Below are 21,622 nucleotides of genomic sequence, written 5' to 3' on the forward strand. Positions count from 1 at the left end.
CGCCGAAAAGATAACAGTGTTGGTGCCAGGCGCACCTCGTCATAAAAACCACCCACTAGCAGCATCTCAGTCTTGTCTGGATTGAGCCTCAGTTTATTAGCCCACATCCAGTCCATTGTCGCAGCCAGGAACTGGTTCAGCACATTGACAGCCTCACCTGAAGAAGATGAAAAGGAGAAATAGAGCTGCGTGTCATCAGCATACTGATGGCAATGCACTCCAAAGCTCTGGATGACCGCACCCAGTGGTTTCATGTAGATGTTGAACAGCATGGGGGACAGAACTGACCCCTGCGGAACCCCATACTGGAGAGTCCAGTGTACCGAGCAATACTCCCCAAGCACCACCTTCTGGAGCCAACCCACCAAGTAGGAGCGGAACCACCACCATGCAGTCCCTCCCACTCCCAACTCAGCCAGTCTTCCCAGAAGGATACCATGGTCGATGGTATCGAAAGCCGCTGAGAGATAAAGGAGAATCAACAGAGTCACACTCCCCCTGTTTCTCTCATGACAAAAGTCATCATACAGGGTGACCAAGGCTGTTTCTGTGCCAAAACCAGGCCTGAAACCCGACTGAAATGGATCCAAATGGTCTTGCCCAGTCATTCGCTCAGGCTCTAACAGCCCAATCCTCCATTAAGGCCCGTTGCTGCATCTCCCCCCACTGAAACTGAGCCCCCTTATGTGTCAATTGGTAAATAAGCCACAGAAGCTGGGTTAGATGCGGAATGTGCTGTCTCCAGAAGACCACCCGACCAACCAAGCACTGGGCTTCCACTTTGGATATTGGAGCCTGCAAGGTAGTAATTACACTGAATACTTTCCCAGGTATATGTCCCACAGGTCCCGCCCAGACCACCCCTAGAAGCTGCACCTGCTGTGCAAACCCCTTTAGCAAATTCATTCCAATGATATCTTCTGGGACCAGGGTAATCAGTACAGTGGTCCACCTATGGGACAATTGCCCTAATGCCACATGCAAATGCTCTTGGGTAGTGCACTCCTCTCCATCTCGTAAGCATTGATGTATACTGTAGGCCCCTTATGTTTATCTGGACTACCATGAATGTAAGTAACTTCTGCCCCTCTATCTAGCAAAACCATCACTTCTTGTGTATTGCTCCTAGACCAATAAATGGTTAAAGGTAGGTGAGGATGCAGGTCTCCAGGGATGGATGTCTTTATTAGCCTCACCACTGGAGCCTTGCCACACCCCTAATCTAATGGTTGGAGCATCTCCCATCCCCCTAACCCCATGGTTGGCAGTGGGGGATACAAATGTTCTGCTGTTGGGGCTGTTGGGGTAGCACCCATGTGTTGCTGTGCTCCTTCCCTCACTCTCTTTTTATTAGCATACTTTCCTTTCCACATCTGATACAGATCAGCTGTGGGAAGCCCATCTATGTCAGCATTTCACATCCCAGCCTCAAGCAAATCTGCAAACATTTGTCTCCGTGGTACCCTTCCTTCTGAGGCTGCTGATTATCCCATGACTTTTCTCCCTCCTTTGCTGCTCTAGCCTGAGGCTTGTGTTCATTCTCCCCGGCATATCTCCTAGTTGTCCAATCAGGACAACCACCTCCCCTACACTAGATCCTTGAGCAGGCCCCAGTAATGCTAGCAGAGCACCACGCATGTGGGCTGGAGCCCCCATCATTAGCTGTGCTCTCATGCCAGCAGTAAGAGCTATCATCAGGTCCCTGGAACCCAGCCTGATATATTCCTGCTTGCATAGCCATAGCTTTCAATTGCTCTGTTGCCTCATCAATACTGTGCCATGAAGGCAATTGTCCTCCCAATCCATGGCAGCGGTTTATCTGGCCTGTACTGCAAGAATGCACCACTCCAGCAGAGTACACACTGCCCCTGGAGTGGGGTTTCTGAGATACTGATTGATTAAGTATCCTTTGATAAAGCCCCCCAATCTAGTTAACTCTTCTGCAGTCATATAAATGCTGCCAGCACATTTTTGCCATAGCCTCACCAGCCACTGGCTTGGCCTTTCCCCCTGGTGCTGTCTGGCAGATTTCGCTATCACTGCCAATTCTTGCTGAGTGTAATCTCTCACAGTTCTAGTTGTCTGGGTTGCGTTTGGATTTCCAGGAGGCCCCTTTGATTTATTAGTCAGTAAGAGTCTCACCACTGCTCTGCTGTGCATCCAGAGACTGTGGGTTTATCACGTGGAAAGCTGCATCTCGCTTGTTGCTGCTCCAACAACGGAAGGCGGGTGGAACTGTTGGTATGCACATTAGCTGTTGTTTACTTTATTGCTTTAGTGCCTACTGTTGTGAAAACATCAATTGCTCTCATTAAAAGTGTTGTAACCCTTTCTTCCCTTGGTCTTTCATTGCCTCAAAATCACAAACCATGCAATTTATTGCCCCTTGACAATACACCCTCTCCTCTCCACCTGCTCAGTTATCTCTCCTCCCCCTCTGCCCCCTTCTCCTCCTCCGCTCCCCTTCCCACTCCAGTCCTCCCTCCCCTATGGTCCATTTCACCTATCCTAAGCATGATTGCATGAGAATAAATCCCACTGAACTCAATAAGCATGCAAATGATCAATCCATTCTCAGCAAATTTGCACAGGATCCCATTTCTTACCTCCCAGATTAAAAAGCAGAGAAATTCACTAATAGGAAAAACCCAAAAACCTTGCTGTTTAAGAACATACAAATAGTCAACAGATATTTCTGTCACCATATGCTCAGAGGCACATGTTATCAAATTCTTCCAAGTGCAATGGGAAGATCCAAATAATGGCTTAAAATATGCATTGTGCTGAAATCATTTACACATGCTTAGATTTGCTTAGAAGATGCTTAAGATTTATTGAACTAGTTTATAACGTTTGCTATAGGTACAAGAGCCAAACAGTAAAACAGGAGTAGTCTGAAATTGCCCTCCTTCAGAGTTGGAGAAAAAGCATTTTAAAAAAGACAAGCATTTCTGTACCAGTCTGCTCCAGAAATGCTTCTGCCCAATCACACTCTGGGTTTCTGGGGCAAACCTCTGCCCCACTCCTAATTATTATACACAAGTTAAACTTAGAAGGTGAGGCCCATACGTGTTAAAAAAGGAGGTAGCCTGCTGTTAATTTCTTCCACCCTAATGAGCCCCTTATCCCTCTGTACATAAAGATGTTACCACCCATCATTGCACAACTACTCCACCATAGACTGAACAGCTTTATTATTATTATTATTATTATTATTATTATTATTTAAACTTATATACCGCCCGACTAGCAATAGCTCTCTGGGCGGTGAACATAAATACAATAAAATACAGGAAAATACAAAAGCATCACAATCTAAAATCAAATTTCACAATCTAAAAACTGCATAACTAAGATCAAATTACAAACATTACCATCATTAAACAAAAATTAAAATGCCTCGGAGAAGAGAAAGGTTTTAACTTGGCGCCGAAAGGATGATAGGGTCGGTGCCAAGCGCACCTCCTCAGGGAGACTATTCCATAGTTCGGGGGCCACCACTGAGAAGGCCCTAGATCTTGTCACCACCCTCCGGGCTTCCCTATGGGTCGGGACCCGGAGGAGGGCCTTCGTAGCAGACCATAGTGTACGAGCCGGTTCATAACGGGAGAGGTGTTCCGACAGATATCGTGGTCCCGTGCCATATAAGGCTTTGTAGGTTAATACCAACACTTTGAATCTGGCCCGGAAGCGTATTGGAAGGCAGTGCAAGCGGGCCAGAACAGGTGTTATATGGTCCGATCGCTTCGTTCTTGTTAGCAGTCTGGCCGCCGCATTTTGCACCAGCTGTAGCTTCCGAACCGTCTTCAGAGGTAGCCCTACGTAGAGCGCATTACAGTAATCCAAACGTGAGGTTACCAGAGCATGTACTACTGATGTAAGATCCTCCTTAGTCAGGTAGGGACGTAGCTGGGCTACCAACCGAAGTTGGTAGAACGCATTCCATGCCACCGAGGCTACATGGGCCTCAAGTGACAGAGAAGAGTCTAGAACGACTCCCAGACTACGAACCTGTTCCTTTAGGGGGAGTGTAACCCCGTCCAGGACAGGATATGTATCTATCATCTGATTGGAGAAACCATCCACCAACAGCATCTCAGTCTTATCAGGATTGAGTTTCAGTTTGTTAGTTCTCATCCAGTCCATTGTCGCGTCCAGGCAACGGTTCAGCACATCGACTGCCTCACCTGAAGAGGATGAAAAGGAGAAGTAGAGCTGCGTGTCATCAGTGTACTGGGGGACCCCACATTGGAGTGCCCATGGTGTCGAGCAATGTTCCCCAAGCACTATCTTCTGGATATCTTTGTGGCAACAGTGGCAGTAGCCACTGTGTTCTTTTACCTGACGGGTGGCTAACCAGTGGCCCTTCAGATGTTGTTGCATGCCTGCTCCCGTCGTCACCATCCAGCATGGAAATAGTCAGGGAGTTGTCCAGATGTAGTCCATCTGGGAGCCACAGGTTAGCCACCTCTATTCCACCTTCTATTCCACCTTCAGTGGAAGAAAGTTGGAGGAGAAGGGATGAAAGAGTCCCTCTGTGGTGCCACTCTGCCCACTGAGATGTATCATAGAGCCCCTCTTGTATATTGGACATTTCATTAAGGGCTCATCTACATGGTGGTTTACTATGTGTTTGGTGCTACTTATATCTCCTTTAAATTTGCATAGTTCACATGACATTACCCGCAAACCAAAGCTATCATGCAATTTCCCTCTGCAAAATCCATGTTAACCCAATCCACTGATAATATGAAAAGGGGAGAAAAATACATGTCAGCTTTGCTTCTCTCCTCTATGTAGTGACTTTGTTTTGCTGTTTTTAGGTGGGTGTGTCAATTGTTTCCCTCTCCACTCCCACTCCCTCTTCCTCCCTTCTTTCATTTTGTTTCCTGTGGGCTGACAAGCAACTTCCAGCTGATCTTCTCCATTTTGCTGGCCTTTTTTATGTTGTTGCAAATGGTGCCTTTATTTTACTTTCCCCTTAACTTGTGCACAAAAGCGTTAACACTGCTCAAACAAAGGTTTGTATTTCAGCTGTATCCCACCAACCATAGGCAGGGAAAACACAGATATTCACACTTCTGGGTTGTTTTTTTAAAGAAACCTACTGCAGCTGGTACAACAGACTGAGCAACCAGGGGGAATGGAAATGTATAATTAGAGGGTGAGGCCACAAGGAAACAATTATATTAATTTTTCCCAGAGGAACACCTACTTGTGTGAATGGGAAAAACTGATTGGCAGCTACCATTGAGCAGGAACTGCGGACAGTGCAAATCAATAACAAAGGTAAAGGCAGTGTATTTGCTACGAAGAAATGTTGCCATATAGATAAACTCGTAGTCTTACAATTGTCTAAGTTTTCTCCATTTTCCCCAGCGCAAATATAATTGTTTTAAGAGTATGATCTAAGGGGACTATGGGGGTTAATCACATTATCTAGGGATTACGGGTATAAAAGTTAAATTAATGGTAAGAAATACTCTTTAGCAAAATCAAAATTAAAATATTTTGCCTTTCTGGATTATAGGATTGCCATATATCTGACTAATACCATTCTTCTAGCCAATTTTTAAGCCATTTAGAGGGGGAGAATGGATATTAGCAATTGTCTATCCAGCCACAAAAGGAGTGAATCCTTTGCTGAAGTAACCTTCAGTTAATAATCTGCCTTCAGCAAACCCTGCAATAACTTTTGTTAAAGTGGATTATAATCTACACAGCCCTGTGTTAAGAAAAGAGATAGTGGTTAGTATCAATGTTCTCCTCATTATACTGCCTTTCTCACAAATATATCATACATGTTTATCTGCAAAGGCATCACTAATCTTGAAATTTATTTTTGAACTTACAATGTTGCTGTCCCCTCAATTTTGTTGCAGCGCATTTCTTCAGTAATGAATTCCCTGTTGTCTTAAATGGATTTCTGGCAATAACACCAAAGCCACCTTTTTTTAAAAAAATGAGCTTGATCTATGAAGCTAGTGGGTTTTTTATACCCCTTTGCAGGATTATTAAGCTTATTATCACTCATACTTTTAGTATTAAGATCATTAAAATAACTAAAAAAAAATAAAAAATGTGCAGAGAATTTGCAACCAGCTACCAGGGTTCCAAAAGCTTCCTCAACACATCACAGTTGTGCAGTGAAACCTGTATTGCACCCATTAGTAAGAATGATGCTCCCCGAGTGGTCTGCTGACTGGTCAAGTCCACCCCTCCCCATACTTATGTAGAATGTTTAATGGTTGGAGGGGAGGAAGAAAACCCTGCAAATGAGCAAGAGAAGGCAGGACTTTCCACTTTATTTGCATTTCCTCTGTAGTTGTTTTCCAGACAGAAGGGAGAAAGATGCAGGATAATGCAAAGCACATAATCCTTTCCCCTGCATACCCCACTATCTTTACCTTCCATTCCTCTCTTGGCAGTTGCAATGCCAGAAATGTAAACGATAAGAGGGACAGAAACAATGGTGGCTCGTGCCCTTTGGGACCAGTAGGATGAAAAGCAGGGAGCCCAACAGTCGATGGAGCCAGAGTCAATGACAGGCGGAGCTTTGTTCCCATCCTCCTCCCTGGAAGACTCCCTTGGGTTCTATAAGGACACTATGGAGGTAGAAGCTGACAGGCCGTGTCACCCACTGGAATTGTAAGTGAGAAGACAGGCAGGTGGAGGCTGGATGAGGGCAGACTGGGTTTGGTGGGCCAGTGTCCCACTTGCCCTAATGGAACAGCTTCCACTGACACAGAAAGATACTTGAAGAAGACAATTATTTTCCTTATACCACCTGCCTCTGGCCTCTTCACTTTCACTGCCATTTTGCTCCCATCCCATCTTGCTTTCCTCTCATCTTCCTGACTTTCTGGGAAAGACAAGAGGTAACAAAGAGCAGTGTGAGAGGATGAGAATTCTCTTCTTTATCTGCCCCTCTGGTGTCCCATCCTTTGAAATTCCAGGCTTGGAAATAGTTACAGAAGTCAAGGGGGAGGGATGAGAGTTGTTTTTCCTTGTCTGTCCCTCTAACCCAATCCACTTTTGTCTTTTGTCAAAAATATATTTTAATAAAATCAAATGCAAGAGTAACAACAGATCAACAAAACTGTCATGGCTAACAACAGTTTTACAGAAGAGAAAAAAGAAAAAGAGAAAGATAATCAGATACAAATATATGTTCAATCATATAATTTTTTAGTAGGTATATCAAGATTCTTTACATATTCAATTAATAAATACTTTATGGGTTAAAACAAGAAAAGAAATTAGGAAAATATATGTTTTATAACATCTTTTCAAAGAGTTCCCAAGATTTTATCAGGATTAATATTATCATGAACCACATGGTCCCAGTATACCACAAATAAATTCCATGATCATATAAAAAAGTCTCATGATTTTTTTCCTTCCCTTATTCTAACTATATTGGTAAGTTTTACAAGTATCTCATGCTTTGATAATCCTTTCATGAATTGCTCGAGTAATTGGGTTTTTTTTTTTTTTCAATTTCTGGCTATAGTCAATCTGGCTGCCATTAGAAGGTATATAATCATTTCTCCATCATCAGATGGAAAAGGATCCTTAAGTAGGATTACCAACCGTACTCTTTTAAGAGTACATGTACTCTTTTTGAGATGGTGCAACAGCATCAGTGGCGTCACTAGTGGGAGTGCGGGGGGGTGCGGACCTCCGGTGCGTGCCCTCCCAGGGGCATGGATGAGGTGGCTGGGCTTGCGTGCATGCGTGCGTGCGCACTCAAAGCCAGCCACCCCATCCATGCCCCTGGGAGGGCGCGTGCCAGAGGGACACCTAGCCAGAGAAGGACTGGGCAGCGGCGTCACTAGCGGGAGTGTGGGGGGGGTGCAGACCTCCGGTTAGTGCCCTCCCAGGGGCATGGACGAGGTGGCTGGGCTTGCCTGGGAGAGTGCACGCCGGAGGGGCACCCAGCCAGAGAAGGCCTGGGAACGCCGGCGCGCCTCCCTCTCCCTGCCGACGCTGCTCCCAGTCTCGCCCGCCCGCCTCCGAGGGGGAGTTGGAGCAGCCTTGCCGGGCAACAGCGCAGGGTGGGGCGGCTCTGGGTGTCACACCCCTCATGGTGACACCCGGGTGGGGGCCACACCCTCCGCACCCCGGTAGTGACACCCCTGAACAGCATACTCTTACTTTTCACTTATCAAAGCCAAATGTACTCTTTTTGAAATGACAAAATGATGGTAACCCTATCCTTAAGGTAATGAAAAATAAGATTAGAGGATCCATAGGAAGCTCATACCCAGTTATATCTTCTATCTTGATGACAATTTCTTCTCAAAATGTTTTGATTTTAGGGCAGGACCATAGACTATGGAGTAATCCTACACTGTTAGCTTTGCATCTCCAACAAATGTCTAATGTAGAGTTATAAATATGACTATGGCTGTGGGCACTCTAGTTTATTTATTTATTTATTTATTTATTTATTTATTTATTTATTTATTCTGCTTATATCCCGCCCGACTAGCAAACAGCTCTCTGGGCGGCAAACATAGCAACATATACAATAATAAAATTACAAAGTCAGTATAACAAATATAAAAATACACCATCTAAAATGGAAATTACAGCATTTACATAAATAACTTAAATTAAAATGCCTCAGAGAAGAGAAAGGTTTTAACCTGGCGCCGAAAGGATAATAGTGTCGGCGCCAGGCATACCTCCTCGGGGAGACTATTCCACAATTCGGGGGCCACCACTGAGAAGGCCCTAGATCTTGTTACTACCCTCCGGGCCTCCCTATGGGTCGGGACCCGGAGGAGGGCCTTTGTAGTAGACTGTAGTGTACGAGCCGGTTCGTAACGGGAGAGGCGTTCCTGCAGGTATCGTGGTCCCGCGCCGTATAAGGCTTTATAGGTTGAAACCAACACTTTGAATCTGGCCCGGAAGCATATTGGAAGCCAGTGCAAGCGAGCCAGAACAGGTGTTATATGCTCAGACCGCTTAGTTCTTGTTAGCAGTCTGGCCGCCGTATTTTGCACTAGCTGTAGCTTCCGAACCGTCTTCAAAGGTAGCCCTACGTAGAGCGCGTTGCAGTAGTCCAAACGTGAGGTTACCAGAGCATGAACCACTGATGTAAGGTCCTCCTTACTCAGATAGGGACGTAGCTGGGCTACCAACCGAAGTTGGTAGAACGCATTCCATGCCACCGAGGCTACATGGGCCTCAAGTGACAGGGAAGAGTCTAAAACGACTCCCAAACTACGAACCTGATCCTTTAGGGGGAGTGTAACCCCGTCCAGGACAGGGTATTTATCCACCATCTGACCAGAGAAACCATCCACCAGCAGCATCTCAGTCTTATCAGGATTGAGTTTCAGTTTGTTAGTTCTCATCCAGTCCATTGTCGCATCCAGACAATGGTTCAGCACATCGACTGCCTCACCTGAAGAAGATGAAAAGGAGAAGTAGAGCTGCGTGTCATCATTGTACTGATGTAGTTGCTTCAAAAGCAGCAAGAGTGGTTTTTCTAGCTGTGTTTTGAAGTAACTCTGCTCTGTGCTGGACACACGTCCCTTCCCCACTGCTGACTTCAGACCTTCAAGGACCGCCCACAACAAAGTGTTGGGCCAATCACTGTCTCTGTGTGAGCCTACAGCAAAGCATTTCCATTGGCCACACCTCCAGGGCAACTGGTTGATCTACCAATCAGTTGCAAAATCTTTCTGGAGCTGAATTTTTTTAAAAACACACTCAAGCTGATCCAAGCATTTTTTAGGGAAAAAAGAAACAGAGTTTGACTAGTGTTGTGTGCCCCAGTTTTCAGAAAAGAGAGGTGGAGAGACACACTGGGACAGGCACAGCAGTGTGTTTCTCTACCCTAAGACTTTTATGGGTGAGATACCATTTAACATGACTTTGCTTTTTCTTTCCTTTGACTTAAGTTTTCCTTAAAATTTACCCCAGTTGTGAAATGTGGTACATATCTCCAAATCAACTTCCATGTTTCTGAAGACATCTGATAACCCACGTCTCTCTCCCATTTAGTCTCATACACATTGGATCTTAAATCAGTACAAAGGAATTTTATTTAGCACTTTTGTGGGTTTGTGAATAGATATTGTAAGTTCAAACTCTGTTGGATCTCTTAGGGTACTATAGTTATTCCATAATTTATATATGATATTTCTAAACTGGAGATATTGAAAGAAATAAGGACGAGCTGCTTGTATTTCATTAAGAATATGATTATACAAGTTTACTACATCATCTAGATGCCAGTTTTTTAACTCAGTTAAGTCAATTTTTTCCCATAACAATATTCCTCAAAGCATGACAGTGGTGCATTTATTCATTATAGCTCAAGGCTGTTAATGGGGATAAATTCAGTTTTAATTTGGTTCTAATTTTATTCCAGATGGTGAAGATGGCTCTGACACATATTCTTCAAGTCTACAGAAAATATTTTTCTTCCAATACTCATCACACCAGTATGCCATATTTGCAACAATAGCAGATAGATCATCATATTTAGAGACCTCCTTTGTCCATACTATTTGACATGGTTTTGTATTTTACCCTGGCTTTCTTACTGTTCCAGACAAAAGTGCCAATTAATTTTTGCCAGTTGCTAATAATGTCTGGAGCAACAAGAATAGGAATGTTTACGAGGAGAAACAAAATGTTTGGCTGGATTGTCATTTTAACCAAGACATATTTTTTTAACCAAGGCAGTTTTGCCCATCCATGATATCCTTATTTTAGACCAGTAGTAGATTTATTTCTTTACTTCTGATAGCTCTTTTTGATGATTTTGAATAACTACTTGATTAAGATCAGAAGAGATTAAAATAGCTAGATATCTTATAGGTATTTCACTGCAGGGTATTCTAACCTGATATTGAATTAGATCTTTCATTTGCTGATCCATATTGAGTCCCATCCATTCCGATTTAGTATAATTAACTTTGTATCTAGAAACCTTGTCAAAGTTATGAAGTAAAGAAATAATTTTTGGAAAAGTTAGAGCAATTAAAGCTACATCTTCTGCTCAAAGAGTCATTTTGAACTCGTCTCTCCCAACTTTTAAGTCCTCAATCTCTTTTGAAGTATGAATGGCTTCAGCAAGAGGTTCAATAGATACTGCAAATAAAAATGAGGAGAGAGGACACACCCCTGCATTGTTCCTCTGCCAAGGGTAAGAAAAACTCAGAACTGTTCCCATTAGCCATTATAAAAACTTTACACTTTCAATATATTAATATAATTATTTAAGCCATCCTAGCCTCCAAGTTTATCAAGCACCATATAAAAACATCAGTTCCAGATTATCAAAAATAGGATTGCATATGGAGCTTCTATATTTTTAATTTGATATATATTTAAGAGATCTCAGATGTTAGTTTAAAGTTTTCTGCCTTCAATAAATCCAGTCTAATCATCTTTAATGCAAGTGGTTATAACTAAGTTTAATCTGTTGGCCAATATTGTCATCCAAATTTTAAAGTCTTCATTTAGGAGGGCAATTGGATGGTAAGATTTAGGATTGAATGGGCCTTTTATCTTTTTTAGGGATGACCACAAATTTTGCCTGTGTTCATGTATCAGGAAAAACATGGTTCTGCATGATTTCATTAAACAAGTTTAATAAATGCTAGCTCATTTTTAATTTTTTTACAATATTTGGCAGTAAGGCCATATGGGCCCAGAGCCTCATTATTTTTTAAAATCATTGATTGTTTTAATGATTTCCTCTAATGAGACTGGATGCTGAAGCATATCAATACTATCTTGGGATTTGAATTTTATTTAGAAAATTTTGTTTTTCTTCATTATCAGGCTAGGATAAATGAGCATGTAATTCCAACTCAGTTACTGAAAATGTGGGATTAATATACAAATAGAGTCCTGGAGTATCTAAATTCTCTTGAGTATTAAGACACAACTTTAAGGTAACTTTCCGGAATGTGTACTATTCTACTTGGGAACATAACAGTATTTTTACTTTTGGTCAACTGATTCAAAATAGTCATATTATACCTTGATTGGAGATCTCAGATATGACAGGATGATGGTATCCACCCTGGTTTCAGTATTTTCAAGTGAGACATTTTTTGTTAACCCTACTAGGCCCAAGACTGGAGCTGAGGCAAGATACTAAATGGGAAAGTATAATAGCTCAGCTGACTAAGGGTAGGGTTGCCATATTCCAGTTCCACAAATCCGGGCAGGTTAATTTGCATATTATGTAAAGTATTTGCATATTATGTAAAGTATTTGCATATTATGTAAAGTATTTGCATATTATTTGCATATTGTGCATATTATTTGCATATTAAAATTTGGATTGTCCAGTTGTTTTGTTTTTGTGCCTAGGAATTACCACCAAAAACTGGGGAAAGATATGAGAAATCTTTTTTTTAAAAGCAACATTTTCAGCCTTAAATGCCTAGACTCTAGTTTCCAACACTATGGAGTATTTATTGATTGATTAAGAGGATTTATATCCTGCCCATCTGCTGTTAAAAACAGAGCTCAGCACAGCTTACAAATATATAATAAAAACAATAAAAATACACAATCAATATAAAAACATAATAAAAACACAAAATAGCAACAAACATAAAGTAAGTCAGGGCAGCAGTACGGTTAACCATATACGATATATTTCAAAGATGTGGTGGGTGGAGAAAAACAAGAAGCCAAAATGTTAGGAAAAGGAGTCTTTCACACCACATGCTCAGTTCTAAATACTGTTGCAGCAAGTTTTACAAGTTCCTCCAGTATTCCACTGGTGCAGGCACTCAGACATTCAAAGTATCTGTATGTTTCTTAGGTTTTATAAAAGCAGAGCTTTGCTTAACTCAAAATTTCTTCTCCCTTTGATCAACCACATCTACACAGCTTCCACGTCCATACTCAAAATGAAACTGGGCCTGGAAGTGTGCAACAACCCCACACATACCTTTCTAATTAGATTACCAATGCCAAGATGTCTGTCTTATCGACTACTCTCCTGCTCCCCCCCCCCGCCACCAGGCATCATGAAAGACCCAGTCCTGGGCTCAGAAAGAAAATAAATATCTGGTCCTCTTCAAAGTATTGATAAGCCTCTTGTTTTAATTGAAATAATAATTATAAATTCTTGCTCTTATCACTAATGGGAGTTAATTATCTTGCATATGCTGCTGTTGCTTCTATAGCTGTAACGGAGTGAGGTTAAAGATAAGTGAAATGCAAATAGGAAAAAAAAACACAGAAGGCAGTAACACTTTCCTAAATGTAATATACCATACCAACCACAACAAGATTCCTATGAGTAAGGCAAAAAACTCAGCATCTCACAACCAGTCAGGATTCCTAACCAAAAACCAAAAATATGATAAATGAAGAAATATTTATATAAGCATGACTATCAAATATATTTATTATTAACACAAACTGTAAAGATATTTATAGTGCAATCCTAGGTTTATTTATTCAGAAGCAAGTCCCAGTGTATTCAGTGGGGCTTACTCAAACAGGGACAGCAATGCAACCTCAAGTGATAAGCAATTTCATTCACACAACCCAAAATTCCAAATCATGCCACTTTATGCTGTTTTGCAACTGTTTATACTTGTTTTTATGGTTATTGGATTTTAAATGGCTTTATTTCTTGTTGTGAGCTGCCTTGGTTTCCAACCCTACCTCACAGGGGTGTTGGAAAGACTCCATACATGCACACGCACACACTGCAGATGTATAAATACATACAGCCCATATAATAGTTTATTGTCAAACCAGCTGGTCATTGCAGAAAAATCAGTATTAGTTTTTTAAAAAATCGGTATTACTTTCCTACAGAATAAAAACTGTAATACCTAAGTAAGCCCTGCCTACTTGCTTTAAAATAGGACTGGAGGGCACAAACACAATTCTTTTTTACATTCACTCCAAAGTCCCATTGATTTTCAGCACATTCATAATCATGTCTACTCAAAAGTAAGTCCAATTGAATTCAATGGGATTTACTCTGGGCATATGGGATTAGCATGCTTTTACCCCCACAAAAGCAAGTATTGGGAAAGTTTTGAAAACACTGCCCAGGATCTGACTCCTGCACACAAGAGGAAAAGAAACTGAAATGTATATACTTACCCAATTTATGAGATTTCAGATAAACAGGGGGTGAAACCACCATTTTGTTTTCTAGACACTGCCTCAGGTGAATGAAACTGAAACACAATCCCTGATTGGCTGCAATACTGAATGGGCGGGGTTAAAGCTACGAAGTGCTATAGTAATGTATACAGTACTGTTTAAAGAAAGATTTAACAGTCGGGGGCGGCTGACGTTTTTATGTATATCTCGAGAACCGGACCACCTAGAAACTTAATTTTTTTTTAAAATTAAAGCTGAGAATCCGGGCCACCTAAGGGGCTAGCCAGGCGCCGGGTGGCATGCATAGAATCCGGGTAAAACCCGGCTAACCGGGCAATATGGCAACCCTAACTAAGGGGCTATTCTCTGAGATTTATAAGCTATGACTAAATATGAAACCTGTCAACCTTAAAAGTAAAGAAAGATGGGAGAGAGCACTAAGACTAAATATTTCCCAGCCATTTGGTCTAATATTGAACTGTGTAATATTTGCAAGAGTAGAAATGAATCACAAATACTAAATAGAAGGAACAAACTTTACTTAACAGTCTGTTGCAGCATAACGAAGAGCCCTGCTTTCGCTTTCCTACCGGTCCCTCTCCCAACTGATTCCCCCATCAACTATATCTAATTCACTTGAGTTCCTACTCACATTACATCTCCCTTTTATAAAAAAAGAAAAAGATAGAAACTACTGTCTATATCAAATTGGTTTTCTGATCACTCTGCCTCTTGATGTAGTAACGGGTAACTCAGAGTCCAAAATCTTCTCTGGTTTATCACTGGCACTTTGTGCTACAACTGTTCCACTTTTGTTGTCTTGAGACTCTGATAGGTCTACCTCTGATGGAGGTGCAGTTGCAGTCTCAGTAGTCTCATCCATTTTTGGTTCACAACTTGGAGTGCTTTGAAGATCTCTTCTGTTCCTTCGGTAGACAGCTAAATCATCAGTCTGAACCGAATGTGATCTTGGAGTCATGTTTTGTCCAGTCTCTCTCGCTGGTTTCCACACTCCATTTTGCCAAACATTAACAGAATCACCACCCTGCAAAGGTGGTAAAGACTTTGAACCTTTGTCAAAGTAAAGCTTCTGTTTTTCTTGTCTTCTCTTCAGATGTGTCTGTATGTCACCTTTTACCTGCTGAGGTAGTAACAACAGTGCTGAGGTAGGCAACCTGGTTCTTAAATGTCTCCTCATTAAAAGTTGTGCAGGTGAGGCTGTATCTACTGTTGGCGTATTTCTGTAATCCAATAAACTAAGATAAGGATCTGTGTTATTCAGACTAGATTTCTTAAGAATCCTCTTTACTGTTTGGATCGCTCTTTCTGCCATTCCATTTGATTGAGGAAATAGCGGACTGGATGTTGTGTGAACAAAGTCCCAATCTTTGGCCAACTAAAATTTTAAAGTCTCTAGAGCAAAACTGAGGGCCATTATGACTGACAACCTCTTCAGGTATACCATGACTTGCAAATATAAATTTGCAGTGTAAAATTACTGATCTACTTGTAGTGTCTTCAAGCAAACATATTTCCACATATTTTGAATAATAATCAACCAAAAGTAGATAGTCCTTTCTTTCAAATTCAAACAAGTCCATTCCTAGCTTCTGCCAAGGTCTTCTTGGAATTTCATGAGGTAACATTGGTTCTTTTTGGTTTTTATTTCTGAAGGTGTGACATGTGGTACATGACAGTACCAATTCTTCAATTTGGGCACACATACCTGGCCAATATACAGCTTCTCGTGCCTGCTTTTTACATAATTCAACACCCAGATGACTCTCATTTACAATATTCAATATCTCTTTCCTGAAATCTTGTGGTACTACAATTCTGTCACTTTTAAAAATGAGTCCATCATGAACACTTAATTCCTCTCTGTAATTCCAATAAACATGTATACACTCTGGAACTTCTACTCTTCTATCTGGCCACCCCTGCAAAATGGCATTTTTCAGGATTTGCAAAATGCTATCATTTTCAGTAGCCACCTGAAATTCTTTCAGTTTTGATTCGGAGATTGGTAAATAAGATAACATGAGGTTAACAGCAACCTCAGCTTCTTCAGAACTTATTCCTTCACCCTGTTCAAGATATGCCCTGGACAGGGTATCCGCAATTATTAATTCTTTGCCTGGTCTATAGTGCACTTGTAATTGATATTTCTGCAGTGTTAACTGCCATCTTTGGATTCTTGGAGGTGCATTATGCAAAGGTTTTCTGAAAATTGCCTCCAATGGTTTGTGGTCTGTTTCCACAGTCACTTTTTTTGCCATAGAGAAATTGATGGAATCTTGTGCATCCAAACACTATTGTAAACATTTCCTTTTCTATTTGAGCATATTTCTGTTGGGCCGCAGTCATTGCTTTAGAAGCATATGCAACAGGTGCACCTCTTTGCAACAGTACAGCACCTAAGCCTGTAGAACTAGCGTCCACTGACAGAGTTACAGGTTCTTTCACATTAAAATATTTCAAAACATGAGTTTTTGTTAATAGTTCTTTCAACTGTGTGAATGCTGTTTCATGAACTGACATCCAGCAAAATTCAACATCTTGGGCCAACAGCTGTCTTAAAGGGGTTGTTACTGTTGACAAATTTGGGATAAACTTTGCTAGGTAAGTCACCATTCCTAGAAATCTTTGAAGATCAGCTTTGTTACTTGGACTGGGCATATCAGTGATGGCCTCTATTTTAGATGAATCAGGTTTTAGTCTTTCTTTGGTTAAGATGTGTCCTAGATATTTTATTTCAGTCATGGCAAATTTGCATTTCACTTTGTTCAGTTTCAGATTCCTCTCTCGGCACCTGTCCAGAATTCTCTTCAGTCTCTCATCATGTTCCTGTTTGGTCTTCCCCCAAACCAGGATATCATCTATGTAGCATGTGACCCCATCAATACCCTCAAATGTCTGTTGGATCATCCTCTGATAGACCTCAGGAGCTGAAGAGATACCAAATGGCATTCTTGTAAATCGGTACCTGCCAAAAGGTGTATTAAATGTGCATAGTTTGGAACTGTTATCATGTAGCTGAATTTGCCAGAATCCACTACTGGCATCAAGAACCATAAACAATTCTGCTTCTGCTAGCTTACTGGTAATTTCTTCTACAGTAGGCAATTGAAAATGTTCTCGTAAAATTCATATCTCCTGGATCTAAACATATTCTTATCTGGTCCCGGCCAGGCTTGTCTACAACCACAATTGAATTCACCCACTTTGTAGGTTCTTCTACCTTAACTATGACTTTTAATTGCTCCATACAAGTCAGTTCCATTTGGACTTTATCCCTTAGTGCCACTGGAACCTTCCAAGGTGCATGAATTACAGGTGGAACCTGTGGGTTGATTTTGATGGCGTATTTCTCTGGTAAGCAACCTAAACCTTCAAATACATCTTTGTATCCAACTGCAACTTCCCATTGATCTACTGGAGCTCTTTTCATTAAATTAACTCTTTGGACCAAATTTAAATTAGTCACAGCCCTGAGACCAAGTACAGCTTGTGCATCAAAGTCTATTATGTGAAATTCCAACTCAGCTCTTTGATCTTTATATTTGCAATCCAGGTTACATTTACCAGACACATGTAGTCTTTCTCCAGAGTAGGTTATTAATCTGGTATTTGAATGCTGAAGTGGTTCAGCTTGCAAGGCTTTGTATGTTTTTAAAGACATTGCATTAGCCTGTGCTCCTGTGTCAATCTTAAAGGTCACATACTTGTGATCATTTATGAGAAGATCTACACACCATTCATCTTCCAGAGCTGTAGAATTCAATGTGCCAATGAAGAAATCATGAGCATTTTAGCTGTACCTGCTACTGAGAACATTTGTCTGCACTGAAGTTTTCTATCTCTAGTTTTACACATTTTAGCAGAATGATTAAGTTTGCCACATCTTCCGCATTCCTTCCCATTTGCAGGACAAGCATTTATGTCATGATGACTGATACCACACTTGTAGCAGGCCTTTGCTGCTTCTACGGGCCTCTGTGGCATTTCCTTTTCTTGGGGGCTGGTAGTAGTGCCAAAGCTCAATTTGCTCTGAGGTTGGCTTACTTTTGGCTTTTCAAAGGTACTTTTGCCCTGTAAGGCATCCATTTGTTTTTCTGTTGCCCCAAAATCTTTCATCTGTTTTGCAGCCACTTCTTCTGCCCTGCATATATTCACTGCACACTCAAGGGTTAAATCACTCTCTCTCAGTAACTTGGCTCTCAATCTGTCTGTCTGAATGCCACACACTATGCGATCCTTAATAAGAGAATCACACAGCTCCCCAAATTCACAGGTCTGAGCCAAAAGCTTCAACTCAGTCACATATTGGTCTATCCTTTCTCCTTCACTCTGTATTCTAGTGAAGAACCTGTGCCTTTCATAAGTAACATTACTTCTGGGCACACAATAAGCTTCAAATTTATTCATCAAAACTTGAATTTTATATTTATCTGCATCATCATCAAACTGCTCCATGAGTTAGAGGGAGCCCCAGCTGATGAAGCGTCAAGGCCCCAGCTGACAAAGCGTCAAGGCGAGTTAAGCAGCAGAGCGAGTTCGACAGCAGGGCGAGGAGGCCAGGGCCCCCCACTCTGCCCGTCTGTTCCCTGACCTCTACTAACCCACAGTTTCCAACCCATTGACGTAATAAACCTTAAACAAAACTATGCAGGTAAGAAGCCAGCAGGGGTGTGGGGGCTTTCCAGTGTTTTGCACTGCCTGCAGCATGTACGACTGTCTGCCTGTTGGACAGAAGTCGTGGGTGTGCTCTCAGTGCAATGAGGTCCTGGCTCTCCAAGAACGACTTCATTTCCTTGAGGCCAAGGTGGCTGACCTGGAAAAGCTGTGAGAGGCAGAGAGGTGTATGGAGGAGGCCTTCAGGGACATTATAGCTGTGTCCCACTCCAAGGATGATAGCTGTTCTGCTATTATGAAGAACAATTGTCTCAGGGAAGGAGAGCATCCAGCTGAGGAAGAGGGAAACGATCCCTTAGAAGGGACCCATTCCTTGGGGGATGAGCAGCTATCCTCTCGTGCCGAGGATATTTCTCCGGGGGGTGGAGGGATCCTTGTAGTGGACGATTCGATCATTAGGAACATAGACAGTGGGGTATGTGATGGGCGTGCAGACTGCAAGGTGTTCTGCCTGCCTGATGCGAAGGTTGCGGACATCACCCATCGTTTAGATAGTTTGGTACACAGTGCTGGGGAGGAGTCAGTGGTCGTGGTGCACGTTGGCACCAACGACATGGGGAAATGCAGCCGTGAGGTCCTGGAAGCAAAATTTAGGTTGCTAGGTAGGATGCTGAAAGCCAGGACTTCCAAGGTAGCTTTCTCTGAAATGCTACCGGTTCCATGCGGAGGACCAGCCAGACAGGCACAGCTTTGCAGTCTCAATGCGTGGATGAGACGATGGTGTCAGGTGGAAGGGTTTGGATTTGTTAGGCACTGGGGAACATTTTGGGACAAGCCGGGCCTGTACAAAAGGGACGGGCTCCACTTGAACCAGAATGAAACCAGACTGCTGGCACTTAAAATTAAAAAGGTGGCGGAGCAGCTTTTAAACTGACTGAGGGGGGAAACCCGACAGGAGCTGAGGAAGGTCCTTTCGGAATAAACTTTCCCCCTGGGATAAAGACCAAAGAAATGATGAAATTTTAAAAGTGGTAGGCCTAGAAGTAGGCATTGTGAGAGCAGGGGCACAGGATATCAATTCAGAAGAGCAAAATTACCACAGGCCAAACCACAAGTGCCAAAGACACTTGAAGAGAGACACTGCTTACAAGTGCCTGTACGCTAATGCTAGGAGCCTCCGAACCAAGATGGGAGAACTGGAGTGCTTAGTCTTAGAGAAGAGCATTGATATAGTGAGCATAACGGAGACCTGGTGGAATGGAGAAAACCAGTGGGATACGGTTATCCCTGGATATAAACTATATCGGAAGGACAGGGAAGGACGTATTGGTGGCGGAGTCGCTCTATACGTGAAAGAAGGCAAACCCCAAAAGAGGCGGACTCCTCCACAGAATCATGTGGGGACCGGGACCTGGTGCGAGATGTAAGTGTTGAACCGATTGGGAGCAGTGACCACAGTGCTATTAAATTAAACATACATGTAACTGGCCAATTGCCAAGAAAATCCAACACGGTCACATTTGACTTCAAAAGAGGAAACTTCACAAAAATGAGGGGATTGGTAAAAAGAAAGCTGAAAAACAAAGTCCAGAGGGTCACATCACTCGAAAATGCTTGGAAGTTGTTTAAAAACACTATATTAGAAGCTCAACTGGAGTGCATACCGCAGATCAGAAAAGGTACCGCCAGGGCCAAGAAGATGCCAGCATGGTTAACGAGCAAAGTCAAGGAAGTTCTTAGAGGCAAGAAGTCTTCCTTCAGAAAATGGAAGTCTTGTCCGAATGAAGAAAATAAAAAAGAACACAAACTCTGGCAAAAGAAATGCAAGAAGACAATAAGGGATGCTAAAAAAGAATTTGAGGAGCACATTGCTAAGAACATAAAAACCAACAACAAAAAATTCTATAAATACATTCAAAGCAGGAGACCATCTAGGGAGGTGATTGGACCCTTGGATGATAAGGGAGTCAAAGGTGTCAAATCACCAGGCCCAGATGGCATCCACCCAAGAGTTCTGAAAGAACTCAAATATGAGATTGCTGATCTGCTAACTAAAATATGTAACTTGTCCCTCGGGTCCTCCTCCATGCCTGAGGACTGGAAACTCCTGGCTCTGCCACTCCTTCTGACAGCTGGGGGCCCTGAAACTCATGCCTTCCGCCTTCCTGGCCCCCACGGAGGAGCTGAGGCCCAACAAGGAGGGTTGCTTGATCATTTCGCCTCTGGCTGTTTCCCACTCAAATCCCACCCTCAAATGGTTTCCCACCTGTGTGAGAAATAATACATGTACTCATATCTTTCAATAGCTAAAACGCAGCTTGGTGACAAGAATTAAAAATGGTATCCCCTAAGAATCAGTATTGTGACTTGTGCTTTTTAACTTGTTCATAAATGATCTATGGTTTTGGGTGAGCAGTGAGGCAGCCAAGTTTGCTAATATTTTAAATTGTTCAGGATGGTTACAACAAAAAGGGATTGTAAAGAGCTATAAAAGGATTTTTCCAAACTGAGTGAATGGAAGTAAAATGCAAAAGCAGTTCAATGTAAACAAATGTAAAGCAATGCACATTAGGGCAAAATATTCTAATTTTACGTATGCACTCATGGGATCTGAACTGGTAATGACTGACCAGGAATGAGACTCTGGAGTGATAGTGGATAGCTCAATGAAGATGCTGACCATGTGTGCGGCAGCTATGAAAAAGTCAAGTTCCATGCTAGGGTTCATTAGGAAAGGAATTGGAAATAAAGCTGCCGATATCATAATGCCATTGTATAAATCTATATTGCTACTGCACTTGGAGTACTGTGTACAGTTCTGGTCACCTCAATTCAGAAAGGATACTGTAGAGTTAGAAAAGATTCAGAAAAGGGC

At 42.1% G+C, this 21,622-nt stretch overlaps 2 protein-coding genes across 12 annotated transcripts in view; one reads left to right on the plus strand and one right to left on the minus strand.

The window, feature by feature from the left end:
- GABRG3 (gamma-aminobutyric acid type A receptor subunit gamma3) overlaps positions 1–21,622 on the plus strand; it is a 555,379-nt gene that overhangs the window by 436,714 nt on the left and 97,043 nt on the right. The window lies entirely within an intron of this gene.
- The window catches only part of LOC133384957 (uncharacterized), a 50,983-nt gene that overhangs the window by 13,685 nt on the left and 15,676 nt on the right, over positions 1–21,622 (minus strand). For 3 of the 6 annotated variants that reach the window (XR_009762733.1, XM_061626955.1, XM_061626954.1), the window contains one exon: positions 2,826–4,187. The exons of 2 other annotated variants lie outside the window; for them this stretch is intronic. Coding sequence is in view for 2 of the 4 variants with exons in the window: in XM_061626954.1 (XP_061482938.1) it covers positions 3,391–4,187 (797 nt within the window). In the remaining 2 variants the exon portion in view is untranslated. Of the gene's footprint in view, positions 1–2,825; positions 4,188–9,317; positions 9,416–21,622 lie in introns of those variants that run through there. One more of the 6 variants, XR_009762735.1, reaches the window with a different exon arrangement.

This window comes from Rhineura floridana, chromosome 5 (genome assembly GCF_030035675.1).
Source record: "Rhineura floridana isolate rRhiFlo1 chromosome 5, rRhiFlo1.hap2, whole genome shotgun sequence".
Taxonomy (NCBI): Eukaryota; Metazoa; Chordata; class Lepidosauria; order Squamata; family Rhineuridae; genus Rhineura; species Rhineura floridana.